We start from the raw sequence: 25,717 nt of genomic DNA on the forward strand, positions 1-25,717 counted from the left end.
AATTATCACTATTATTTAAAAGAACATATTTTTTTTTTTGTTTCTATAAGCCCTAGGACTAAGGCTTACCTGATGTTATATTAAGAAAGTTGTCAGAAAATAAATAAGCATGAATGAACTATGAAATCATATTACACTTTAATCTGCCAGCCCTAGAAAAGCTCACTTTTGAGCAGTCAATGTTCTAAGCCCTTTTATGAAACCATTCTGGCTGGAAGAAGATGAAATTACTTTGATGATCCCCAAGGACCCTTCTACTAAAGAACTTCAGGTGTCACTGCGTCTAAATTTAAGGGCATCCTTTGCCTTCCTTATCTGTTTATGTTCAGTATTTATTCCATCATCCTTGAAAATACATATTAACTATATCCACTGAAATCACAGTCTACCACTGACATTTGGGAGATTTCAAGATTAGAAGAAAACTTTCAATCTCATTGGTCATAAAGTAATAAATTTCTTTCTCATTTTGCCTCACATAAGATGTCTTCTTTTTTTGGTATTTCTAAATGGGTGGAGACTTTTCTGTTTTTCCCCAAATTTCTAATAAACTAGTCCTTACTAAACTTTAGTATTAGGTTCCTAAGTTACCAGGAGCCTCAACGCCTCCTCAAGTCTGCACACACATGGTTAACATCAACTCATCTACTGTCTTCTAACTGAAAAGAATCACTCTTACCGTGTAGCCCTCGGTATACTGAAAAGGAGCCCTGGAACTTTCATCTGCTGTTGGACTCAGAGGCTTGGGGTCAGACATGGACCGCTGCATCATCTTGGCTGTTTTAGGACTTGCCGGGGGCACTTTAGCCATATCTGGATGCAGTACTTTCTGCGGACTTATATCATCAGGGAGGGGTTTTTCATAAGGTACAAAGGCTGATTCTAAGGCTTTGCCTGGTGAAAGTGGTGAGATGGGTGAATAAAGGACTTTTGGAGATTTGGGTGGGGAAGGAGCCAGCTGTAATGTGGAATCTGCCCGAAGGTGAGATGAGTAACCAATCTCTAAAGGTGTTGGGCGTTTCTTGTCTTTGGGTGGAGATGTGGCACTCAGATATTGAGGACTCTGTGTGTCTGAATCTGCTTCTGTTTGACATCCTAAACTGCCCCCTTTGTAAGTCTTTTCAGGTGCTGAAATGTGTTTAATTATTTCTACCTTGGCATCCACGCGTGCCCGTACTGAAGGCGTTCTTATGGTTCCGACTGGTTCAGTCTGCACAGATATCTCTGCTACTGTTTGAACTGCTATGCTGGAGACTTTGGAAAGGGGTTTGGTCTTGTCAGCCTCTGCAGTGCTGTCACCATATTTCCCTACTCGAGCTTTCCTCCTTGCTCTAGCAGGCACATCCCATTCATCCTGATCTTCGTCATCAGTTTGGACACTCGTATCAACACTCTTTTTGGTTCTCCTCCTCCTACTCACATAACTCCGATCTGCCGCGTCCTCGTCGTCGGTTTGAACGCCACTGTCCACTATCTTTTTAAAGCAGCGCGGATCATCGGCCATATGTTCCCCGAGCTCATCATACTGTCCACGGACTTTAGCCGCAGCGCTTCTCTTTTTGGGTGGTTTCTCATCTTTCACAACCACATCTGTTAGAGGTATTTCTGAAACCGTACTCAGGATGCCAGGTGGGGCGATGTACTGAGTGACGCCGTCAGACTGCACCGTGTACCATCCTTGGCTCTGTGGTATTTCAATCGCCACGACGGCCGAGGCCGTGGTGGTTGCATCCTCAGGTGCCCAAAACTGGCCGCCTTCTGGGGCAGCGTACTGACCTTCCAAAATTGCCTGCTCTGTCGTGGTTTGCGGAGAAGCAGTTCCAGAGGGGTCATAGTTATACTGGTAGATCTGGCGAATCTTCTGCTCTTCTAGCTGCTGGTGAAGCTGTTGCTGCAGCTGTTGGATCTGCTCCAGCTGTAACTGCTGCTGAGCTAATGTCTCCTGCCTCATCATGAACTGGGCTTGCCGCTCTTCTTCCTGCTGATACAGAAGGTGCTGCTTCATAGACTGCAGCTCCTCCAGCTTTTTTTGAACCATGATCTTTTCCTGTTCTCGGAACCTTTGAATCTCCTGACGTTCCCACTCTAATTCCTCGGCAAAACGTTGCTGCTTGATTTTCTCCAGTTCCAAGAGCTCACGCTCCAAGTCGAGCTGCTGCTGTTGTTTGCCTTCTTCGGGGACAATTAAAATAGCACTTTCGTCTCCCACCACTTCGGAAAACACGTCAGAGGCTGTGGTTAGAGTGGGAACGGAGTCTATTGTCTCAGCGGTAAGGGTTTCCACTGTAATAGTTTGCAAACTGGCATTGATATCGATACCGGTTGCTGCAATGTCTGTTTCAGACGCACCTGTTGTTAGGAAATATGATCTAGGCATTGGCTGGCTCTGGTGCAGGGCGGATAACGAAGTCACCGCGTCAGCTGTGTGCACGCCAGACAAATCCCTCACCGTGGTGCTGAAAATGGAGCCAGGCTGTGTGGTAATAGCAAACGTGGAGGGAATCGGAGTTGCTACTGAAGAATAGACAACACCATTGGACGACCTCAAAACACTCCCCACACCATACTGGGATCCCGGAGGTGGAGTCATTCTTGCTGTGGAATACTGTGGGGTACTAATCCCAACTTCTGAAATGACTTGTCGTGTTTCTGGATATGGACCTGTAGTCTTGCTTGAATAATCCATTACCTCACCTGAAATACAGGGTAGAGTTACAGTCCAGTTCCCAGAATAAATGATGCGTTTGGGGTTTGAGGGCCCTCTTGATCTTGACGAACATAATGAATGGGACTGCATGCAAATCCACAGGTTAATCTAATTGGATGCAGAATGAAAGCAATGTTGAACATGCAGGCACATGCAGGTGACTTTGGGCAGAACAAATTAAAAACTGAAGAAACAAAAGCGCACATGTACTCCGAAATATGCTGCCAAAACATCCAAAGAAAGAGAAAAAGTAACACAATTGGAAAAGGGACCACATTTTCATCCTGAAATGAGATGAGGGACACCATAATGACATTTCAAGGAAAGGTCTGCTGCCACATCATACTGACCTGCAGTAATTCTCCCTGAAGTTAGATCTACTGCTGTATCAGTTCCTCCCGAATAATCAAAAGCATTCTTACTTTTGTAGAAAAAATGTCCAGCTTCTGCTAAATTCGTGTCAGACATGGAAGGTTTCATTCCCCCAATCCCTCTATAACCAGAAGGGCCTGACCGGTCATATTGATAGTGGTCATCCCTATAACCAAAACGATCCTCAGGAAGAGTAGTTGCGGGCTGCTGTGCTGTGCAGCTCCTTCCAAAAGGTAACTTGTAAACCATATCGCAGCATACAGCTCTTCTTCCTGCAGTCAGATCGACAGGCTTTTCATCATCTTCTACTATTTTGGTCACCACACCGGAAGTAGATTCATCCATCGTTACAACAGTTCTGTGAGACTTGGTTGTACTGAGATCTACTACTTCCCCATCAGCCATTCCCTGGCGTGTGACGCTATCCGTCCATCCATTTGTGACTCCGACAGGAGGTGCGGTAACAGGTTTTGTAACAGCCGATGTCACTGGGTGTGCTGATGTACCTAAAGATAAGTTTATTGGTGCATCCTCCCTAACTGCAGGAAAGGCCTGGCCACTCGGTATCCTGTACGGGGGAGGCTCAGCATGCTTCGATGTAGTAAGCTGGAGGGGTGCTGGTGTTGCATGTTCTATACCCACTAGGCTTTCTGGGCCCATGGTGTAACCTGAACTAGCTGCGCACGTGACAACAGTCACCGTCTCAGTGACCAGGGGCATCGGCGTTACTGCTGATGAAGTTGCACTGAGATTTATAATAGATGGTTGGACGGCGCTGATTTGTCTCCCATAGACTTCATGTGTGGTGGTCTGCCTTTTCATATCCATTGTGGAGGCAGAAAGATCCATACACTTTTCAGTTACTTTAACTTCTACTTTTGGTACTGTACGCAAATCAATGGCATCACCAACAAGCGGCAACTTTCCATTTTCCTTATGCTGACGCTTCTCTAAATGTAGGTTATCTAGAGCAAGAGGCTCTGGAGGAATCGATATAGAGACACTGCTGAGACCAACACTAGTGAGTGCACTTCTGGCTGCTGAAGCCTCAGCCTTGGAAACTTCAGTTGTGAAAAACTGTGTAACTGAGGTTGGGGCTGCTTGAAATGAAGATAACGTTGTGACAGGGACAGCAGAAAATGTCTCCAAAGCTCCTGACATGTACAAGCTCTGTTCTGAAGAACTTGGCATTCCTGCAGTTGTCATAGGAGGAACTACAGAAAACACTGGTTCGATGGAAATCAGGTCTTTGGGGGGTGATCCCAGGGGCCAACTGGTAACTGCTTGACTAGTTGAAGAATCGGTTGGAGTCCCAGGTTCAGATGGCAATGTGATAACCACGTAGGTTTCCATGAGGGATTTGGAAAATCTTGGTGAGGACTTGTTAGAGTGAGGGGATGCTGGGGAGGTAGGGGAAGGTAATTTATAATCTGCTGAAGTCACTAAATTTAATGTCATGTTTGAAGCTAAAGACAGACCTGTTGGCTTGGGGTGTGTATCTGTTGATTTTTGTGTAGTTACTGGAAGCTGAGGGACTGCTGGTTTAGGGGCAATCGGAGGTTTACTTGGCTCAGGTCTATGTGTAAAGACAAGTCCAGATGGGATGGAAGATGGCTTAGGAGGAACAGGAGGAGGTGCAGTGGTACATATTTTTGTTATAGGTAACCCATTACTTCTTGGAATAGCTGTAGCCTCTACTGCAGTAACAGCATCAACTAGAGGTTTAGCTGTAGTGGTTACAGTCTCTGGAGCTGTAATTGTTAACTTTTTTGTAGGATGAATGATTGGCTTGGGTGAGGTTGGTGGAGGGAGAGGTGGAGGTGGGGGAGGAGGGGGAGGGGGAGGAGGGGGAGGGGGAGGGGGAGGGGGAGGAGGAGGCTGTGCTGATGTGTCCAAAGAAGAACTTCTAAAGAATGGACGCATTTTAGTTGGAAGAGAGGTAACAGAAGGACCGCCGGATGGCAACGGAGATGCGGGTTTTGTTTGATCAAAGACCTGTCCTGATATAAAGCACGTTGCTGAAACCCGCTCCCCTACTGGAAGGGCCACTGCAGAAGAAGGAGGTTGATCAAACACAGTTTCAGAAAAGCTCATCTTTGTTAGTTCAACCTCAGTCTTCTCCCTTTTATCTCTGTAAGCTTCCAGAACCTCGAGAATAATTCCATTCCCAGTGTCCTTCTTGGCTTTCTTCACTGCGTCTTTTGCAGATACAGGTAAGTCAGTGGAAACAGTGTCAGCAATCAGCCCCTCTGGTTTAGTTCCTATAGGTTCTAGAATAGGAGGCTCCACATCAGATAAGGAAATCACGATATGATCAGCACCAGTTCTTCCATCTGGTGTGGTGGCTCGATCTAAAGATACACTTATTTCTTCCGGATAGTCTATAATGCTGCCCGGAAAATATGTTGATGAAGAAATTCCCTCAGAATCTTCAAATTTAGTTACTACATCCACTGGTTCCATATAAACTGTGGTTATGCTATCCAAGGTAGTGACGGGTGAGGAGCTATCTGTGGTACAAACTGAAGAAACAGAAGACGTGAGAGAGGGTGTGTCAGAGGGTGGGACGGATGTAGCACTTTCTGAAGGCTCAGAGTAGGTCAAAATCAGTGATTCATGGGCAATTATCTCTTGGATTTCCCTTGTATAATCTGTTACATATTCATCCTCAATTTCTTCTGTTGAAAAATGTTGGGTTATTTTGACATCTGGGATAGAGAGTGTTGCACTGCTGGTCGAATCTGTAAGAGATGCTCCTGAGAGAACACTTGATGTCAAAGATGCATCGGGCACCCTGTCAAAGTCCACGGTAGACTCTATCGTGTCATCTGTGATGGGGGGCTGGGTTGGACTGGATCCAGGTGTTAACTGCATTTGCTGCCTCTTCATGAGTTCTTCATAGGCAGCATCAGCGTCTAATAATTTTTTTTCTTCACTGGTGGAAGTCACCATACTACCCAGATCCACTATTTCATGGCTTTCTGGGATGATAAAAGAGCTTGAAACAATGTCTTCTTGAGGCACAATAGAATGTAAGCTTTCTAACTCATAAAACTCTTTCTGGAGGTCTGTTATTTTTTGCATAGGATCTTCATAAATCTGTTCTGGGAGTCTTATTTTCTGCTCTTTCCCTCTCTGCTGCATAAATCCATTTTCGTCTTCTTGCCTTGTTAGCAGACTGCCATCTACCGAACCATTGTATGTGTCCTCTACTAAAGATTCATAAATATAATCCTCTATTAACATCCCACCATACAAAGGCTCTTTTTCAAACATTTCATCTCGTTCAGGTACAGCTGGAAAAGGTTTATATTTGTGGGTTTTGTGCATCATTTCTTCATACATCTCCTCGGCACTTTTTAATGCCTTTTGGCTACCTTCTTTCTGCATAATAGACTGCTCATCTGTTGGTGAATATAAAGACACAGCTGTGGGCAATTTGTAAACTTTTTGCACTTCTATTATCTTTTCTGGGCTTATTTCAAAGCCTTCTGGGTCTGACTCTATGCTAGGTGAGTATTCAGAACAAGAAGATCGATGGAGCTCCTCCATTTCCGCAGCCTGGCGTAATTCTTCTGTTGGAGATGCATCTTCAATGGGAGAGAGATTACTGGGTGGTGTCTTTGGTCTTTCCCTCCTTCTCTGAGCTCGAAGTTCATCTTTGTCTTTCTTTGATTTCTTACTAGAAGTCTTTCTTTGCTGCTGTTCCAATTCCCGCTGCTTTTCTTGCTCCTTTAATAATTCTTCCTCCTCTCTCAATTCTTCTTCCTCTGAAGAATCTTCAATAGTAGGTAAAAGAGGACCATGTGACCTGTGGCGAGCCTTACGTTGTTGTTTGCTCTCTCCTTTTTTGTGACTTGGGCTACTGTCACTGTCCTCATCAAGAGACGACACTGAGGTAGGGGATGTGCCAGGAGTGAAGCTGGAAGCATGAAGACTAGAAGATCCTTCCCCCCTTGACCTATCTTCTGGGGAGTCTGTCAAGCTCTCCATTTCCAATTCTGGCTCCTCATCAAAATACAAAGCCGTTTTTTTCTGTGATGAGTCTGCAGAGTATTTATCTGCTATAGTGCTGTTGAGTTCAATGGTTTTGAAGCGACGTAGCCCCCCTCCTCCAGCAACTACAAGTTCTTCACTCTCTTGACTTTTAGTTTCTCTGTACTTAAGCTCAGGACTCTCATCAAATGTCTCATCATCTTCATCATGCCACGAATGGCGTCTCCCTGCATCATCATCAAAGCTGGCACTGCTTTTCCGAGTTAGTCGCCTGTGTTTCCCGGCTGTTGCTTTCCCTTTTCCTTTCATGTCTTCCTTCTTCTGGCTCTCAATACTACTACTAATCTCTTTGAGCTGGCTCCTAATGAACTCATCATCTTCAGAAGCTGAAGCATCTTCGTCAGCACTCATTTCTATAATCTGTTTTCGAATAAAGTCCTCCTCTTCACCAGACCCTTGACTATCTTCCTGTTTATACTCATCACTGCTCGATGAACCAACACTGGTTCTCCGTTTTCTTTGTGGAACAGGTGAATTTTCACTTTCACTACTGTCTTCGACTGAATCATAAAGCTGTCTTCTTGTAGCTGTGTCATCAACAAACTCGGACTTTTCTTCGTGGTCCTTTCTGGAAGGAATGTCTTGTTGGCTATCTTTTTTTAAAGTGTCTTTTTCTTCTGGACTCTTTTTGAGCTCCTCTTCTGAAATTGTAGTTTCTACTGTTTCAGATAAACTCTGAGTTTTCTGTGGGTCCTTTGGCTGCTCAGAAGAAACCTCATGAGGTTGAGTTTTCTTTTCTGACTTTTCTTCAACAAGTGTACTTGCCTGAGCTTCCAAAATGGAGAGGACCGTACTTTCTAACTTAGCCAAATCTGAGGGGCTGGAAGGACTGCTTTCTTGGGAAAAAGAGTCTTTTTTGAGTCCCTTGAGCAAATCTTTTTCATCGCTTGGAATAAGACTTGGAATTTCACCAAGTGAACTTGATATCCCATCAGAAGAATATCCTGTGTCACTCAGACCTTGTGGGCTTTTTGGTTGCTGAGAACTTGAAGTGTCTGATTTGTCATCTTCCTTTTCCTAGCAGGGAGGAAAAGATACAGGAAAAACTTAACGTGATTAAACTAGTAACATGGCCTCTCTATTACTCCCAATTACTACTATGAACTGAGGAATAATTATAGGATTTCTTTTCAACTATAGGCCAGTATTTAAAAAAAAAAAAAAAAAATCTCTGGGCCCAAAACAGTTAAAATAGTTGATACATACTGATTAAGGTTAGTTTTCAGTTAAACTAAGTTAAATTAAATGTCAATTCTCAATGACATTTGATTTTTTTCCATGAATACTCTTTATATTTCAATAGCATTTTCTTTCAAACACGTGATTATCTTTCTCAGCACATTTACTTTGGAAAAACGTTCTAAACTGTCAAAGAGAAAAATTAATTTTTTCATTAATATAATCAATACTTTTGAATTCTGAGGACAGGCAAAGAAAGAAAAAAAAAAAAAATCAGAGGATGGGCTTTGTACCAGACTACAAGTTGTAAGAGATGATGGAAAATTTACTTAACAGAAATATGTAGGTAATGTGACTGTAATGTTATCCATCTCAACTATCAGAGGAGATTTATTTTTGAAATAGACTCCAATAAGGCACTACTTTTAAAAGACACTTTAGGGGCGCCTGGTTGGCCCAGTTGGTTGGGCGTCTAACTTCGACTCAGGTGATGATCTCACAGTCTGTGGGTTCAAGCCCTGCATTAGGATCTGTACTGAGAGCTCAGAGCCTGGAGCCTGCTTCGGATTCTCTGCTTCCCTCTCTCTCTGCTCTCCCCCACCCCCAACTCGTGTTCTGTCTCTCTCTCAAAAATAAATAAACATCAAAAAATAATAAAAGATGTGTAAATAAAAAATAATTTAAAGATGTGAAGACACTATATTTACTTGGTATTGTTATTATAATTCTCTATCATTTGAAGTGAATGTTTAGAAACTATAAACTTTGAAAAAGTTATGCAATAATTACTGACTCATGGCTTTACCTCAAGAGAAATATCCAGCTATTATTTTTATAGTGTTGCTAATCTCATTTATTTTCAGCATCGCACCTCAAAGATATTTAATAAATATCACTTACAAATGTCTTCTGACTTTGCAAATACATTGGACTTTTACCTTTACACCATGTCAAAGTCAGCTCCTTTCAACCAGTTGAACAATTAAATTTTCTAAATGGGATCATGGGCTTTCCAAGGAGCTCGGATACTAAGCAGACAAATCACAGCCTCGACCTGCTGCTTTTCTTGGGCTGTGATGAGGCCATGCCAGTGATTTGGTTCCAGAATCAGAGTAGCCTTAAATGAAAATACTAAGCACAGAGGCTTTTTGTAGAAGTCGAAATTAAAATTACCCAAGAGCAAAATGGAACTCAGCTGATCCAGTGAGTTGTCATGCTTAGAGTGTTAAAATAACCCCCACAGCCCTATGGAATGAAGAGGTCAGAAAACAAACCACAGGAGGACATGCTCTGTTTCACCCTGGCCTCTGAGGCCACCTCAATTCCACTAAGTCTGTACCTTGAACTAACTATCTGAATATTTTCAGTGGGTTTGTAAGCATGGGCTCCTCCCATGATCACACGTCAGGTTGAACAAACAACATGAAAGAAACTTTCTTCCTTCTTTCTCTCCTCTCCTTCCTTCTCTTCTCCTTCTTCCTCTCCTTCTCCACCTCCTTGTCTTTCTGCTTCTTTTAGCTGTAGAGTTCTCAAATATAAAAGCTGTTGGTTTGATATTCATTTTCCACTCATGTTTCTCTCAATACCTATATTGTTACTATGTATGGTTAGAAACGTACTTTGAATACATTATGTGGTAAAATTCTTTGGCCAAATTTACAACACGATGTAACTCAAATTCAAAAAGACAGTGATAGGGGCTTAGTCAGTTAAGCATCTGACTCTTGATTTCGGCTCAGGTCATGATCTCACAACTTGTGAGTTCGAGCCCCCACATCAGGCTCTGTGCTGACAGCACTGAACATGCTTGGGATTCTGTCTCGCTCTCCCTCTCTCTCTGCTTCTCTCCTGCTCATTTTCTCTAAGAATATAAATAAACTTAAAAAAAAATCAAAAAGACGGTGACATATTATTCACAACTCTAGTGCAAAAAGCAGTAAGTACTCTTTGGTTTACCATGAATTAACTTTCCAGGTCATTTCAGATGTCTTCCCAGGAAAAAGTTACTTATCAACAATTCCAAGACTTTAGTTAGTAGTAGGGCTCATGAGCACCCAACTAATATTGGTTCCTTTATCTTAAGAGCTACACATTAAAGAGGTCAGCACAGGTGAAGCAGACTTCTAATAAAATCTTTCTAGATGGTCCAAGGGGAGGGATGTTTCTATCTCCTTATATCCTACACATTGATGAACACAATTTCTTTGAGTCCAATATGCTTTCTATGTCTTTCTTTATCTGCCTTCCCACTCTTCACTAAATCATAGTAAACACCATAACCAGAGAGGTGGGGTACCTAAGCTCCTTGTGGAAAAAGAAAAAAAAAGGTAAAAAAAAAAAAAGGTTAAAAAAAAAAAGATCTTTCAGAATCAAATTGTGATAGTGACATTTATATTCTTTATTTTGCATCTGCATAGGTTATAAAACAACAAGGTAATACAGTATCCATATATGGAGGAAACGTAACCATTGTTATATATAACAATTCTTTTGAGTATAATAAAAGAGAAATTAGAGTTTTATACAATGGATTCTGCAGATTCTACATTTTATAAAAATAAGATTAGGATCAGACATACAATGTGACAAACAGAATTAAGATACATTAGACAGGGGACTAACACACATAAATATCAAAATACCCATCCTGCAATCTCCTTATGTGGCCTATCTCCATGTCCTCAAGCTTTCTTTCTTTCCTTGGTACCATGTTCTACCCATTTCTCCCTCCTGCTGCTCTCCCGGTCTCTTTCCTCCACATTCTGCAGAGGATTCAATCATTATTTACCTATGATGATGCTGTGATGATTTTCCCCTCTAAATGACTGTTACTCTCCATATTATCAGGTGGTAAAAGGCTGCAAAGATTTTGCTCGATATGCTTGCGGGTCTAAGATAAAATGTTTGGAGTGTTTAATAAGAAAATCAAGTTAGGTGACCAAAGGGCATTGGTCTGAATTTTTCAGAAGAGACAGTTGCTCATGTATTTATTGTACCATGGTACAGTGAAAAAAAGTCCTAATGTCAACTCTTCTCCCACTAACTCGCATACCAAAGTCTTCTGGTAGAGGCGAGTGATCTTCTTCACTACACGGTTAGCTGGTTAAATCTCAGATCACATACCAACCAGGCCCTTTGGCTCTTTAAGGCACCTACCCATTCATCTTTTCACTCACTGCTGCTAAAAACAGAAACAAAAAAAGAAAAGAAGTTTTACTTCATGTACAGAGAGGGGCACACTGAGGCACTCATCTGTCCAAGCAGTGATCCCTTCTATGGCTATCTACTTTTCTCTGGGAGATTTGTGAGTGGGGGTACGAGTGAAATTCCTACTCACACAGGTTAACTGGGCTACACAGCTAATATACACTGCAAAACCCCTGGTTCCTGGATAACTTTTTTTTTTTTTTTTTTTTTTTTTTTTTTAGACAAGGGAATAATGTGATCAAATCAGAAAGAGTAGATGGAACTAAGAAGAACATAAAACATGCTGTATAAGTTGGGTTTGGTTTTCTCGATTCCATCTTCAAATGGATGTCTGAAGTACTGTAACTTGAGAGGAATATGATCAAAGTATTTATGTGAGGGAGGCATAATTTGGCTTATTTTCTTCCAAGTTTCTAAGTCCCTAGGACTAAAAGATTGGGAGTTTTCTTCTAATTGCTTCAAAAATGTGTTGTTACATACTTATTTTTGAGAAGAATATTATGTTACTTGTGATAATATATTCAAACTTAATAAATAGATCCAAACAGTTCTTTCTAAATTTCGTATGTATTATATATAACACATATATGCATTTATGTGCATAAACATCACGGTAGTTTATTACTTATGAATTATTTTCTTCATTTGAATAATCAGAAGTTGAAATTAATTACCCATTTCATTTTTTACATGTAATACAATCTAGAATGACCTCTGAAATTAAATTAAGATGAAAACTCCAGGCATCTATCTTTTATGTGAGAATTTTGTCATCTTAGATGGAGGCAGTGAGTGGGAACAAACATAATTTAAGCACACCTTTTTTTTTTTAATAGCAATGTCATTTTTCAGTTCCCCCGAGGAACACATTTTCCATGCATTTTTCTAAGTACATTTAGCATTAGATTCCATTTCACTTACTTTTACTGTTATTATTATTGCACTTTTCCCATGTATAGAATTATGGTACTTGAGACTTGAGTGTTTCTAAGTCTGTGTATATGAAACAATTACTCAAAACTTTCAGAGGCTAAGATTCATATATTTGTTTACTTACTAACCCAAAACAGAGAGTGGAGAATTCCTTTTCCTTCCAATATTCCACTGCCATTTGTTGACCTAGAGACCAGTCAGAGACAGGCAGTGATGAACTAATCCCCAGGTGAAACTCTTCTGATGGTATCATATCTTGAAGCCTTCTCTAGTGATGGAGAAGGTACAAAGACACACTGTACTGCCAAACTTAGTTCTGCCCTTTCACAAATACTGAAATGGTTAGCCTTTCATACTGAAGGTAAATGGAAGTTTTCTGAACATTACTGTAGTTACCACCTGAATTCTTGGTTAAACTTAAGACTGGACAAAGAAAGGATACCATATTGCTTAATCTTCCCAAGCCATTTATTTCAATGGGCCAAAGTAAGACAACAAATGAATGATCTTTAATCGTTTATACAATGTTAGGGTCAAAATGGATTACTAGTCTGAATGTTCCAAAAATTCTGAACAAGATTAAGTCCATAAAATTCACTGGGACTGGACAGAAAAATCAAATAGTCTCACCTACATGAAAATCCTTTTCACTACAGAAAACCTCATTATTTTTCATCCCGATTATTCTGCCATGATATACAATGACTTATATTTAACTTGAATATTAACCCCTTGGTCATTTTAACCAGAAAAAAAAAAAAAAAAAGTTTACGCTAACGGGCATTCAAATTTCGATTTTTATCTGGAGAACTATATAGTGTTTCAGTGTAATATATCAAATGCAGACAAGCAATATTGTTTAAGTATATAGATAAAAAAAAGAGAACTCTGTAATAATGTGAAATTTTAAAACATTAAACTAAAAAAAGTAAAGAAGGATGTATCTTTCAAATTATTTATTCTACTTGGGGACAAATTTTAATCCCTTTCAACAAACACATTTTGTGAGAGAGGAATAAACAGAGACAAAAAGGTGTGGCCACAGAGAAATGTAAACAATATGCTGTGATAATATGAATGACACAAATGACAAGTGAATAACTAAAATAACATAAATATATAAGAAAGTAAACAACTACATAAAGTATTTAGGATTATAGTGGAAGCTGCTTAGAGAGAAGAATAATTATATCATGTAAAGTCAGTATGGTACAAGTGTCACAGGAAAGAATTATGTGTAGTGTTCAAATGCCATGATTTTATAATCAGAATTGGACTACAATCTTAGCTTTGCTGAATCCCCAGCCATGTGATCCTGAGCACAGGAATTTAGTTTCTTTCAACTTAAAAAACATACAATATTTACCTCATTCATTGTTGTGTGGATGAAATGATCAAGAAAATACTTAACATAGTGCCAAGAATATTGTAAGAGATAAATTAAGAGTATTATTTTGATTTCAAACAAAAACAGATTTAAAACCAATCAACATAAGGCGTTGAGCAGCAGAAGCACCAGCCACAAGGGAGAAAAGTGGCCCAGAGATCCAAGTAGGAGGTTGTCAGTTGGGATGATGGATGGGTGCGGCATTTATGCACAGAGAAGAACTGAGTACAGGTGAAGAGGGCAGAAAGGTCAAACTACCTTCAGGAATTACACAAGGGCGTATTTATTTGGCTGTTGTTCTACGTATCACTTGTGGGAATATTAGGCGTTGCTTACAAGTTATACTGGAGCCAAATTCCACAGGGCTGAGAAAGCCAAACTGAGTTATTTACACAGGAGTCCTGGCTGTGGGGTGCAGAAGCCTGGACAAGCATGCAAAATCATCTAATGGCTACAAGAAGTACATGTGAAGATATATTTTTATACACTGATATAAAAATATTCTCCTAATATTTAATAAGTGGATTGATGCTAATATTCTTTTATTCCTTATGTGAGTTGGTCATCTGTTTTGTGAAAAATCCTGGGAGAAAGCTGAGAGTCACACTCTAAGGAGAAATTATAGTGAGGTAGTCACTTTATTCAACCATCTTTAGACTGAGGCTTATTATTCAGTTAGGCAGATCTCTGGCTTTTATTTGCTACTAGCAATTACACCTGTTTTCTTAGAATAGGTAAGTGGTAGACAAAAGATTCTGGCAAAACAAAAAATCACGTCACAAAGATAATAATAATGTAAGAAAGACACAAACACTGACACGCTTCATATCATTACAAACTTTTCATTAGCAACATTACAAGAAAAAAGTAATGATGACCAAGTTAAATCAGCCAAAATCAGCTGGGCTGGGACCCAGCCAAAAATGCCCGACATTATCAGGAAACTTATTTGACATCTGTATTGACATCTCTCATTGCTAACAGCAAATCTTACCTAAACACAACGTAAGCTTTAGCACAACAGCAAGTGATATTGTGGCACCAACACAGACCTCTAAAATTTTCTGAAAATAAATATTCCAGTACTTTACCAACTTTCAACAAATTACATAATAAACATTTAGAAGCTTTTGATTTTTCTTATTTCATAATAAAAGAAAAAAAAAGCTACACATCATTTGGATAAAATTGGATTCAGTAATATGTACGAAATGATATGGTGACAAATTAAACTCTATTTCTTGTCAGCCAATATTGTTGGAAAGACTACAGAAATAACAGGAAGGTTTGAGAGAAATTTTTAGAACAAAGTAAGTAGCAAAACTTTTGGTAATAACAGAATTCAAGTGTAGATATTTCTAATATGTTCAGTTTATAATACTTACTATTTCTGCTTTAATAATAAAATACTTAAAGTACTACTGTAAACCAATAAGGAAAACTATGCCAAAGAAGTAAGCCTCACAATATTGAATGGTTTAAGGTATACATATTTATTTTTTTATGAAAAAACTGTATATTAGCTACTGAAGAGTGCCTTTTTCTTTGATTGGAATTATTCTTTTAAAAAGGGTAAGAATACAGAGATCGCAGTATACCTGTGAAATTCATTTACTACATCTGTTATAAGGAGGTCAGATTTGGACAGAAGACCTCTGGATTTTACAGATGTGACATATGTTTTGTATACTGATGAGACCTTTATATTTTGAAGAATATATATTTTGTATATTTTGTACTGAGGTAGAGAATAACTCTAAAGTTATTTAAATCACAGAGGTTTACTGATAATATAATAGGAAATTAATTTAAAAAGTTGTAGAATATGAAGATGGGTCTTTTTTGACAAAAATAGGATTATCCCAAGTTTGTTCAACTTTTTGGTGATGACAAGTGGTTATCAGTAATATACCACTTACTAGATGCTATAAAGTAAATGGAATGATGGAGGGGAAAAAAGTATATAGGAGAAAGTAAACTCTGGTTATCAGCAATATGGTACTTATTAAGTACTTAGAAAAACAAACACTAGCTGTTCTTGAAGAGAATTATGGTGTGAAAACAGTCTTTTGAAAAGAGATATGTGGAAACCATGTGATTATGCTATATAAAATAACATATGTCATTTTTAAAAGCTGTCGTATCTGCTCATTTAATACATTTTAAACAGAATATTTTCATCTGTTTCTAACCCTTCCAGATGAAGAACCCCAGTGGATTTTAAAGCAATTCATTCATGTGTGTGTGTGTGTGTGTGTGTGTGTGTGTGTGTGTGTGTGTGTATTTTAAATACCGTATTTTCTGAGAGAACAAGAACAAATAACTATTGGTCTCATGGAAGATAAACATTTACCTGTGGAATTTCCACAATTAAAAAATTATTTTCAGTCTCAAACTTAGAGAATAGGTAGCAAGATTTGGGAAGTACAAACTCTGATCCGCTTCTTCCAATTCTGACATATCTTTGTGGATTATCTTTCTTGTTATGGATAGTCATTAGAACTAAATATGAAAATATCAAAATAAGCTTAACTTAGAAGCTGAATTTAAGATAACTCTATCATAAAATTGCAGACCAAGATTTTCAAAAATACTGAAGCACAATCCATGTTCTCTCTAAAGTACTATTATTAATATTTTATTGTGATCAAATGTAACTTTATTTAAATAATTATAATAAAAACAATTTTAGTCTATTTCATTTTATTTTATATTTTTGTGAATGTTTTATACTGTTCATAATATATTAATAAACCACTGTACACATTTAATTTACAAATAAGTAACACATATTAAGGTTATAAAATAATATTAAAAGTAGTGACAAAAAGACACAACAAAAAGAAAGTGATAAACGTGTAAAATAAAAAGTGCATTAACAAAATATCTGGATATTTCTCGTTTAGATTCTATTTAGCAAGCAATGGAGAAGCATTAGCAATATCTGAGTGATAGAGTGAAATTACGTGCACCCTACAAAATAATTATCTGACAATTATATATGGAGGAAAGGAGAAAGAGAAGGCACAGTGACCAGTAATTAGATTACTCAAATCACTGATGAAAGGTCATGAAGGCCATAATTAAGAGTGTGCTCAGGAATAGGAACTAACAGACAGGAATGTGATGAATTGGATGCCAAGAGCAAAGGGCAGGCAGTAAGAAGAAGCCTCAGATCTTTCAGAAGGGTAGTGACCAGGAAGGTAGAGGCAGGTGAATGATGCTGCCATTACCAGAAACAGAAAGTCAGGAGCAGAAAAAGTCTCTAGAGAGTGTAGATAAAATTCCAACATATTGAGTTCCAGTTTACAGGGAGGCTTTGAAGTGGAACATCTACTGAGTATTTGAAACTACAGATCTGATACTCAAAAGAGGGGAAGAAGGTGCACAGGTAGACTTAAGAATTGTTCATGGGGCTCTCCTAAGAACAAAGAAGACAATACCCAAAACAAAAATGAAGCACAATACAAAGAAAACCTCCTCTTACAGAAATGAGGAAAGAAAGTGATACAGGGAGTCAACGTAGAACTCATAAAGTATGATCAGAAAGACCAAAAGAGAACAAAAAGGGAAGGGTTATGAAAGCCAAGGGCCGTTTTACAAAGGAAAAAATGGTAAAAGTCATCAGGTTGTGCAAAGTGGTAGGCTACAAGCAGTAATGGGTGGTGATGGTGATACTACATCCCGGCATAGAATGAAGAATATACAGGTACCTGCTCTTTCTGACTCTGATAAACTCATTTATGTTATGAGGGGAGACCAATGATGAATTATCTGTGAGTGATGCATCATATTACAAGTGATGTATCATATTTTATATATATGATATATGTGATATATATGAGATGATGTATTTTATTTATCTGGTATATCATAGATCAGAGATCTGTTACTAAACCAAGTGTTAAAACTGTAAATGACCAAAAAAGCAACTAAGAGTTGGGATGCACTACAGATTCTAATTAGAGCCCTAATATTAACTTTTAATATTAATAAATCATTTCATTTTCCTTCAAGTCATTGTTGTTATCTGTGAATTAAAATTATTCAACCAAATATGATGTAAGACCTGGTGTAGCTCTCAAACAATCAGAATTCTTCGAAAAATAACACTGCTGCTTGTGCAGATAGTGGTTAAGATGGGTAGATACCCTTAAAAGTTTGCACTAAAGAAAAAAAAATATATATATATAATTCCAGATTATGCCTGGATTATAAATAATCCTTCAATAGTAAACAAGTAGAGTACATCATATTAAAATCATGTTAAATACTACAATTACCTTTTACAGAAAATGACTTTTGTCCTAAATTTTAGTCACACTTTTTTTTTTTTTTTTGGCAACCACAATTATTTAGACCTTTCAATGGCTGATCATACCTTAAGAGGCTTTCAAGTGAAAAGGAACTTGTTGACTTTTGCTTAACCAAGTGACTAAGTAAATAGAAACTTAAGACACATATTATTTTATGTTAAAGGTAGATACTGATTTTATGTTCATAGCGGAGAGAAGAAGAACCTTAAAGTTGTAAGAAACTATTTTTATCACCCTAAAGAATTTTGGTAAATTATTAGATATGCATAAAAGCTAGAAAAATCAATCTATCTCTGCTTTATTTAAATTAGATTAAGCTGTCAGAATGCCAAATTTGTTCATTTCGACAACAATTGTTACACTTTTCTGAAAGTGCTTTTAACTGAAGGCTTTCACTTCCATAATTAGCAGTAAGCACTCTGTGTACTTTGGTAAAAATCTGTAAGTTTTATATACCTAACAGAGTGCAAAGATAGGAAAACATAACTTACTGTTTTTTCTTTCCCAGGTTCCACGTGATCAGGCTTTGCTGGGCGTGCTGCCGGTGGCTGGTCTTTAATTTTTTGAGGCACCTCATCATCTTCCTTTGACAAACTTGGAGGTGGGCCAGAGGGTTTGTCTTCCATCTTGGTCTCTGGTAGCTTCTCTTGTACAACCTGTGGAGTCACTCTGCCTTCAGGCTTTTCCTCAGCAGTTGGTACTTGAGTTTTAGCTAAGTCTTTTTTCTGTTCCTCCTCCAGAGCTGTTTTTGTTCCTGGAGGTAACTTTTTGTCTTCAGTGGGTGGCTTTTTTTCTTCAAGAGGGGGCTTTTTTTCTTCTGGGAGTGGCTTTTTGTCTTCAGGGGCTGAAGTTTTCTCTGGTTTACTCTCTTGTTTGTGGTCTGTGGTCCCCTTCGGGACAATCTTTTCCACTGATGGTATCTCTTTCACTTTTTCTGGAATGTGTTCAGCTTCTGTTTTTACTTCTTCTTCCTTCTTTTTCACTTTTACTTGAGTAGGCATTGCTGTTTTCTGAGATGGTTGTTCTGGAGGGACAGGCATAGGGGAGGCTTTTGGTGCTGAAGGTGTAGGTGGCATTTTGCCCATATCTCCAAGCTGTCCTGATATTGCTCTCTGGGTTTGGCAATTTAAACAAAGCCATTCTTGAATCTGCCAATGAAACAGCAATGAAGAGATTAACTATATTATAACGCACTACTTTGGTTGCATACACCAAGGTTAACATCTGGTGATTTCTAGTTGCTTTTCTGTACAGGGAGAAAGTAGATTGTTTTCCAAACCAATGAAATAGAGACTTCTAAGGAAGTCTGCAAAAAGACTATTTATAATCTAAAAATATGAGGAATATTTTCCTCATATTATTTTCCATATTAGAGATTGGCAATTCATTCTCTTCACCATAAGAAAGAATATATATATATATGGCACTAAAGATGGAGCCACGGAATGAGTGTGTGTGTGTGTGTATATATATATATATATATATATATATATATATATATATATATATATATACACATACTTTTTTTTTGGTGAAAAATCTACATTTGTTCCAAACACCGTATTTTTGAGCTTGGTGGCTTTAAAATTAGTATTTCCATCATATGTTTACACAAAACTATTAAATTTTATGGTCATTTTCTTTTAACTACAATTAATCAAGAGCTCTTTTAGGACTTAATGTATAACCTCCTATCTCTTGACGTGGGTCAAATGTGCCCCTATCGACCAGAGTAAAACTTCACAAGGTACATGAAAGTTTTCAAGAGTCACCTGTACATAATTCTCTACCTGCTTTCGGACTAAAAAATAATTTCATTCTTAATATTCACATTTCTTATGCAACTGAGCAAAATGCAATCACTGGCTCAAGCGGTCTGATATCCTATCCCCCAGGGTTTTTTGAATCGCTGAGTCAAACAGTTTGCTATATTTCTGCTCCTCAGTGTAATCCATAGGCCACCTGCACCAATCAACTGAGATGGTCATAAGACATGCAAATTCCTAGGAATTGCTAAAATTGTTTTAACAGGATCCTGGACTGGGACAAAGATCTGCCTTTTCAATACACTGGTTAATTCTTGATTGATTCTTTTGCAAGCTGAATTCTGATAATCACTCTCTCTTAACACATACAAATGATGGCATGGGAGACTGATTATGTTAGACTAATAATATTGCAGAATTTCTGCCCTATTGATGTATGTTGCACTTTTTCTTACCTTATAGCTATTATAATGTAAGAAATAAAGGCTATATATGTAGATTCTAATGGTTACATTTAATGAATACCTATTTTGTAAAGACTACAGTTGGAAGTCACACAAAGAGTACTGCATTCATATGCTGCACTGTTTTTTTGAGAAGTTCAATTTCAAACTGCTTTTCATATCGAATCACTTTTTCTAGTTACATTACTTAAATTATTTAGAGACAAAAATCACTTACTGTTCTAGAATATTATCAGGGATCTAAGTTTTATTTCTTATCTCAGCTTCCAATTTTTTAGATATCTAAATAATGGTGCTTAATAAAAATTAGTGTTTTGCAATCTGTAAGCTATTATAATTCTTATTTGCTTATCTAAAGAGTAAACACAAAAGTCAGTTATGTACTTTTTATAAGATGTTGTCGATAAAACATCAGTATGCATTATGGGTTCATTTGCTTTTTGTGTGTATGATCATCCAATACCAATTCCCTTCTTAATTTCAGTTCTAAGCAGCTCTAGAGTGAACTGTGGCTTCTTTATATAATAACTTTATATAAAAGTCTTAAGAAAGAAACTGATTTGATCCCTATGTCAAATACAAAAAGCTCCAGCCCTTGTGCTGAATAGTCCCTAGAGAAAGCAGTGCCATAATACCTACAGAAAATCAATCTTAATCCATGCTGTGGTTTTAAAAACCATTACTCAGTTGAGCCACACTTTAGAATATTTTCATTCAGAACCTGACATTTTCTTTTTAAACAAAAGAAGACAAAAATAGCTGCATCACTGCTGTTTTGTCACATGGATTCTAAAAACCAAATGCAGGTGTGTGTTAAGCATTCCTATCAGGCCTTGTCCTAATGCAAATAAGTTAGGAAGTTTTTAATATAGCAGGAATACAGGTAACATTACATTGCAAATTTTTATCAACTATAATAATGTGATTATTTTATTTGAGGTTTTGGAACAAACTGTTTTTACAAAGTTATCATCTCTTACTTTGATACTGCAATGGTATACAGCTCTTGTTAAAATGAAAATAAATGAAATAAAATAAAATGAAAATAAATGAAATTAAAATGAAAATAAAATGAGGGGCACCTGGGTGGCTTAGTCGGTTAAGTGTCCGACCTCGGCTCAGATCATGATCTTGTGGCTGGTTCGTGAGTTCGAGCCCCACGCCAGGCTCTGTGCTGATGGCTGGGAGCCTGGAACCTCCTTCAGATTCTGTCTCCCTCTTTCTCGGCCCCTCCCCCACTAGCGCTCTGTCTCTCTCTCAAAAGCAAATAAATGTTAAACACAATTTTTTTAAATAAAAAAAAAAAGAAAATGTATTGAGAAAATAAATAACTGACTATTTCAAGGTAGTATACTCATTTTCATATATTTGAAATTTAGGTAATGGGATAAAAGGTATAACCTATTTGATCTATAATGTCACATAAAATGCTTCATTTTCCCAATTTAAAATAATGTTTGATAAACTTAAACAGTGATAACCCACATGACCATCGTCTGAAAGGCAAAGGGAAGGCAATAATAGGGTCAGTCTAAAAGAAAAACCATCTTATCCTGAGAGCCTGGCTGGCCAGTTCAAATTTGTGTTTTGCTTACACTTCCATCCATATTCAGTTAAACCTGATATTTTTATACTTGGTGTCTCAATTGCATTACTGATTTGCATTTTAAGTAAGATCATAAGGACAGGTCTAATTCTTTTGACTTTACATTTTGTCACCAAAGTTACTTTGGAAACTGATGTTACTATCATGTCAAATAACTACCACTTATGTATCTATTATGTATCTATTTATTCTATTTATATCTATTTATATGGAAAACGGAAAGCATATAATGCTTTTAACAGGATTGTCTAATGAATCTGCATAGAATATAAGGAATTTGATAATTCATGAATCACAAAGGAGTATTTTTTCACCAATTAGAAAAGCTGAATTGGCAGCCTTATACATGTGTCTCTTCTCTGCAGCCCTAGAACCAAAATTAGAATGCCAGCAAGTTCTGCAAGCAGAGGACGTTATAATATCAGTAAGGAACTAAAAAGGGGGGAAACTATTGTAACACCAAAAATTGTATATTTCTTTAAACATGCAAATTTAAATTTTATTTATTAAAAGGGGATAAGAAAAAGCAGCAGTAAAAGGGTAAAATCGAAAGCAGACATGAGAAAAGCAAAGCTGATCAATTTTAACAATGAGTAAAAATGAATTTTCAAAAAAGTTCATTTTGGACAGCATGGGTTATTGTCATTATCATATCATCATTAAGTACAAACACAGTTACTAGAAAAACTGGCTTCACAAATGATAATTTGGGAAATTTTCTACAATCACATAAGATGTCAAAAGCCATAGTTCACTTTTTTTTTTTTTTTTTGCATTCTTTACCAAAAATAATCCCAAGGATTTTTGTTATCACTGTATTCAGAGATTTAATTAAGAAACCTTACATGTCTAGGTCCAAAATAAAATGTCGTCTGCCCTCCTAGTTCCTCAACAGCCACACCATTAAATACTCATAATGCTACAAAAGGCCATATTTCATTCTTTCTCATTGCCACGTAGTATTCCATTGTGTATATAAACCACAATTTCTTTATCCATGCATCAGTTGATGGACATTTAGGCTCTTTCCATAATTTGGCTATTGTTGAAAGTGCTGCTATAAACATTGGGGTACAAGTGCCCCTATGCATCAGTACTCCTGTATCCCTTGGGTAAACCCATGGGGGAGGGGAAGGAAAAAAAAAAAAAAAAAGAGGTTAGAGTGGGAGAGAGCCAAAGCATAAGAGACTGTTAAAAAATGAGAACAAACTGAGGGTTGATGGGGGGTAGGAGGGAGGGGAGGGTGGGGGATGGGTATTGAGGAGGGCACCTTTTGGGATGAGCACTGGGTGTTGTATGGAAACCAATTTGACAATAAATTTCATATATTGGAAAAAAAAAATACTCATAATGCTTCTAGTCCAGTAGCAAACTGGAGATAAAATAAGCAAGATGCCTAAATTATACAAGAATTCAATGCAAAAAGTATCACTGCCATATATGACTTTTACCACCTGAAAGGATTTTACCACACATAGCATTAACTCCTTCTGTAAATTGAAAAAGACAGGATTATTCATATTTTGCCTTAAGGTTAAATATCAAAAGACTTACTGGTTTATCTTTAAATATTTGCTTATAAAGAAAGACAATCAGAAAATGAATATATGTTACATACTATGTAATATATATTTATATATACTAAAGGCATTTATATCATTGAGTTTCTTGCATAGAAAATACAAGAAAATACATAGAAAAATATACAGAAAAATACAGATGCTTATGGAGCCTTTTTTTTTTTTAAACAGAAGTCATCATTATGGATCCTGTCAGATCATTTCCATTTGTTTTACTATGTTTTTAAAATACATTTTATTCTCAGTATTATGTAAGTATAATAGTATAAAACATAATAAAAGTTTTTAGCCATATTATTAAATGTATTCAATAAATTCAGAAGACTCTATACTATGAGACCAATCACCTTTTTATTCAGCGTTTCAACATTTATAACCAGGATAACAAATTCATATCCAAGTAGGAAAAAATTCTGATAAGCAATTAGCGAATAAAAAACAACTCCATGTTGATCACAACATACTAGAATATATCCAATTGTCAGCTGGTACAATATTAATAAAATGCATTTATTTTAACATCAAATCATCAGGGCTTGTTCAAAACAACGCTCCACAAATCCATTAATCTTAAGAGGAAAGTAGAAAATGAAGGCAATAAAAACCCAGAAAAGGGATGCTGCTATGCTACTCAGCATTTTTCCATCAATAAGCAATTTGCTTTATGTAACATTTCAGCTGTAACTATAGCAACAATATCATTAAGGAAAATCTCAGAACTCCAGGCCTGCCTATTTATTTTTCTAAGTATCATTTCTGAAGCATGATAATAAGACCTGTGGCAGGTTGAAAGTCGGCCTTAGACTTAAAATGGCAGAGCTGTGATGGCCGCAAACCATGCATCAGCACTGGTATTTGTACCTGGGAAATCTCAGCTGCGTCTTAACGTGAATTTTCATGAAAAGACCAATCTTACCAATTTGGAAGGTCAGATAGTTTCCATCGATGAAAGTATTTAAGCAGAGATTAGGTGTCCCCTACTCAGAATTCTGTGAAGGAAAACCAAGTGATCACAGGAACTGACATTTAATATCTTTGAGTTTCCAGCCCACTATTAAGTTTTTGAGTCAACGATAAGAATTTTACATAGGTTTCTGTGTGTTTGTTTATTCAGAATGTTATTTTTTTGAGCTGAAAATTATGCTAATAATCTGGTTAGAAATCACTATTTACTCTGGGAGAGAACCAAAGCATAAGACACTCTTAAAAACTGAGAACAAACTGAGGGCTGATGGGGGGTGGGAGGGAGGGGAGGGTGGGTGATGGGTATTGAAGAGGGCATCTTTTGGGATGAGCACTGGGTGTTGTATGGAAACCAATTTGACAATAAATTTCATATATTAAAAAATATATATATATAAATCACTATTTACTCATTGACAGGTCCAAAAACTGGGAAGCAAAGTTACCTGAGACTTTTATCACTGGTATCAGTCTCACCTGTAGTCTTGGATTAAGTTGTTCTTTTTACCTAAAGCCCATACATTCTTACAGTTCAAGTTGAGATTCTGAAAATCAGACTTTTTGTTTAAATTTCTAAATTTATTTCTGTTATCTGTAAAAGAAAAAAGGACTGAATTCACAGTTGATGCACTGTTTTTTTTCAGATTACACAATCAGTTGCCAGACTACACAATGAGGGTATTAGAAATCTGATCATTCATGAGACTGCACTTTACAAGTGTATGCAGTGAGGTATTTCTGATATTTCCATTCTTATTCTGTCCCTCCTAAAAATGGATGAGATGTGTCAGCTCTTCTTCTTAGTATACTGCTTTTGGCTAGAATGCATAGCTTCCTTAGTATTTTTGTTCCCCTTACAATCAATGAAACAAAACCTCGTATGCAAAATACATAAGTGAATGATTGATTGGGGTTATTCCCCATTTATTTTCTGTGTGGGTATAAGAATCATATCGGAATGTATTGGAACAGGGGCACCTGGATGGCTCAGTCGGTTAAGCAACAGACTTTGGCTCAGGTCATGACCTCACAGTTTGCGAGTTTGAGCCCCACATGGGCTCCTCTGCTGTCAGCACAGAGCCCTGCTTCAGATCCTCTGTCCCCCCCCTCTCTGCCCCTTCCCTGCTTTTGCTCTCTTACTCTCTCTTTCTGAAAAATAAAGATTAAAAAATTTTAAAAAA

At 37.4% G+C, this 25,717-nt stretch overlaps 1 protein-coding gene across 8 annotated transcripts in view; it reads right to left on the bottom strand.

Annotated features, from left to right (window-relative positions):
- The window catches only part of PCLO (piccolo presynaptic cytomatrix protein), a 429,470-nt gene that overhangs the window by 208,465 nt on the left and 195,288 nt on the right, over positions 1 to 25,717 (bottom strand). For 7 of the 8 annotated variants that reach the window (XR_008420455.1, XM_053897770.1, XM_053897772.1 and 4 more), the window contains exons 4-6: positions 18,649 to 19,305; positions 3,058 to 8,152; positions 680 to 2,694 (exon numbers count right to left, since the gene is read on the bottom strand). Coding sequence is in view for 7 of the 8 variants with exons in the window: in XM_053897770.1 (XP_053753745.1) it covers positions 680 to 2,694; positions 3,058 to 8,152; positions 18,649 to 19,305 (7,767 nt within the window). In the remaining variant the exon portion in view is untranslated. The remainder of the gene's footprint in view (positions 1 to 679; positions 2,695 to 3,057; positions 8,153 to 18,648; positions 19,306 to 25,717) is intronic. The other variant, XM_053897773.1, reaches the window with a different exon arrangement.

This window comes from Panthera pardus, unplaced genomic scaffold (assembly GCF_024362965.1).
Source record: "Panthera pardus isolate Hobbes unplaced genomic scaffold, ASM2436296v1 HiC_scaffold_8, whole genome shotgun sequence".
In the NCBI taxonomy this organism is placed as follows: domain Eukaryota; kingdom Metazoa; phylum Chordata; class Mammalia; order Carnivora; family Felidae; genus Panthera; species Panthera pardus.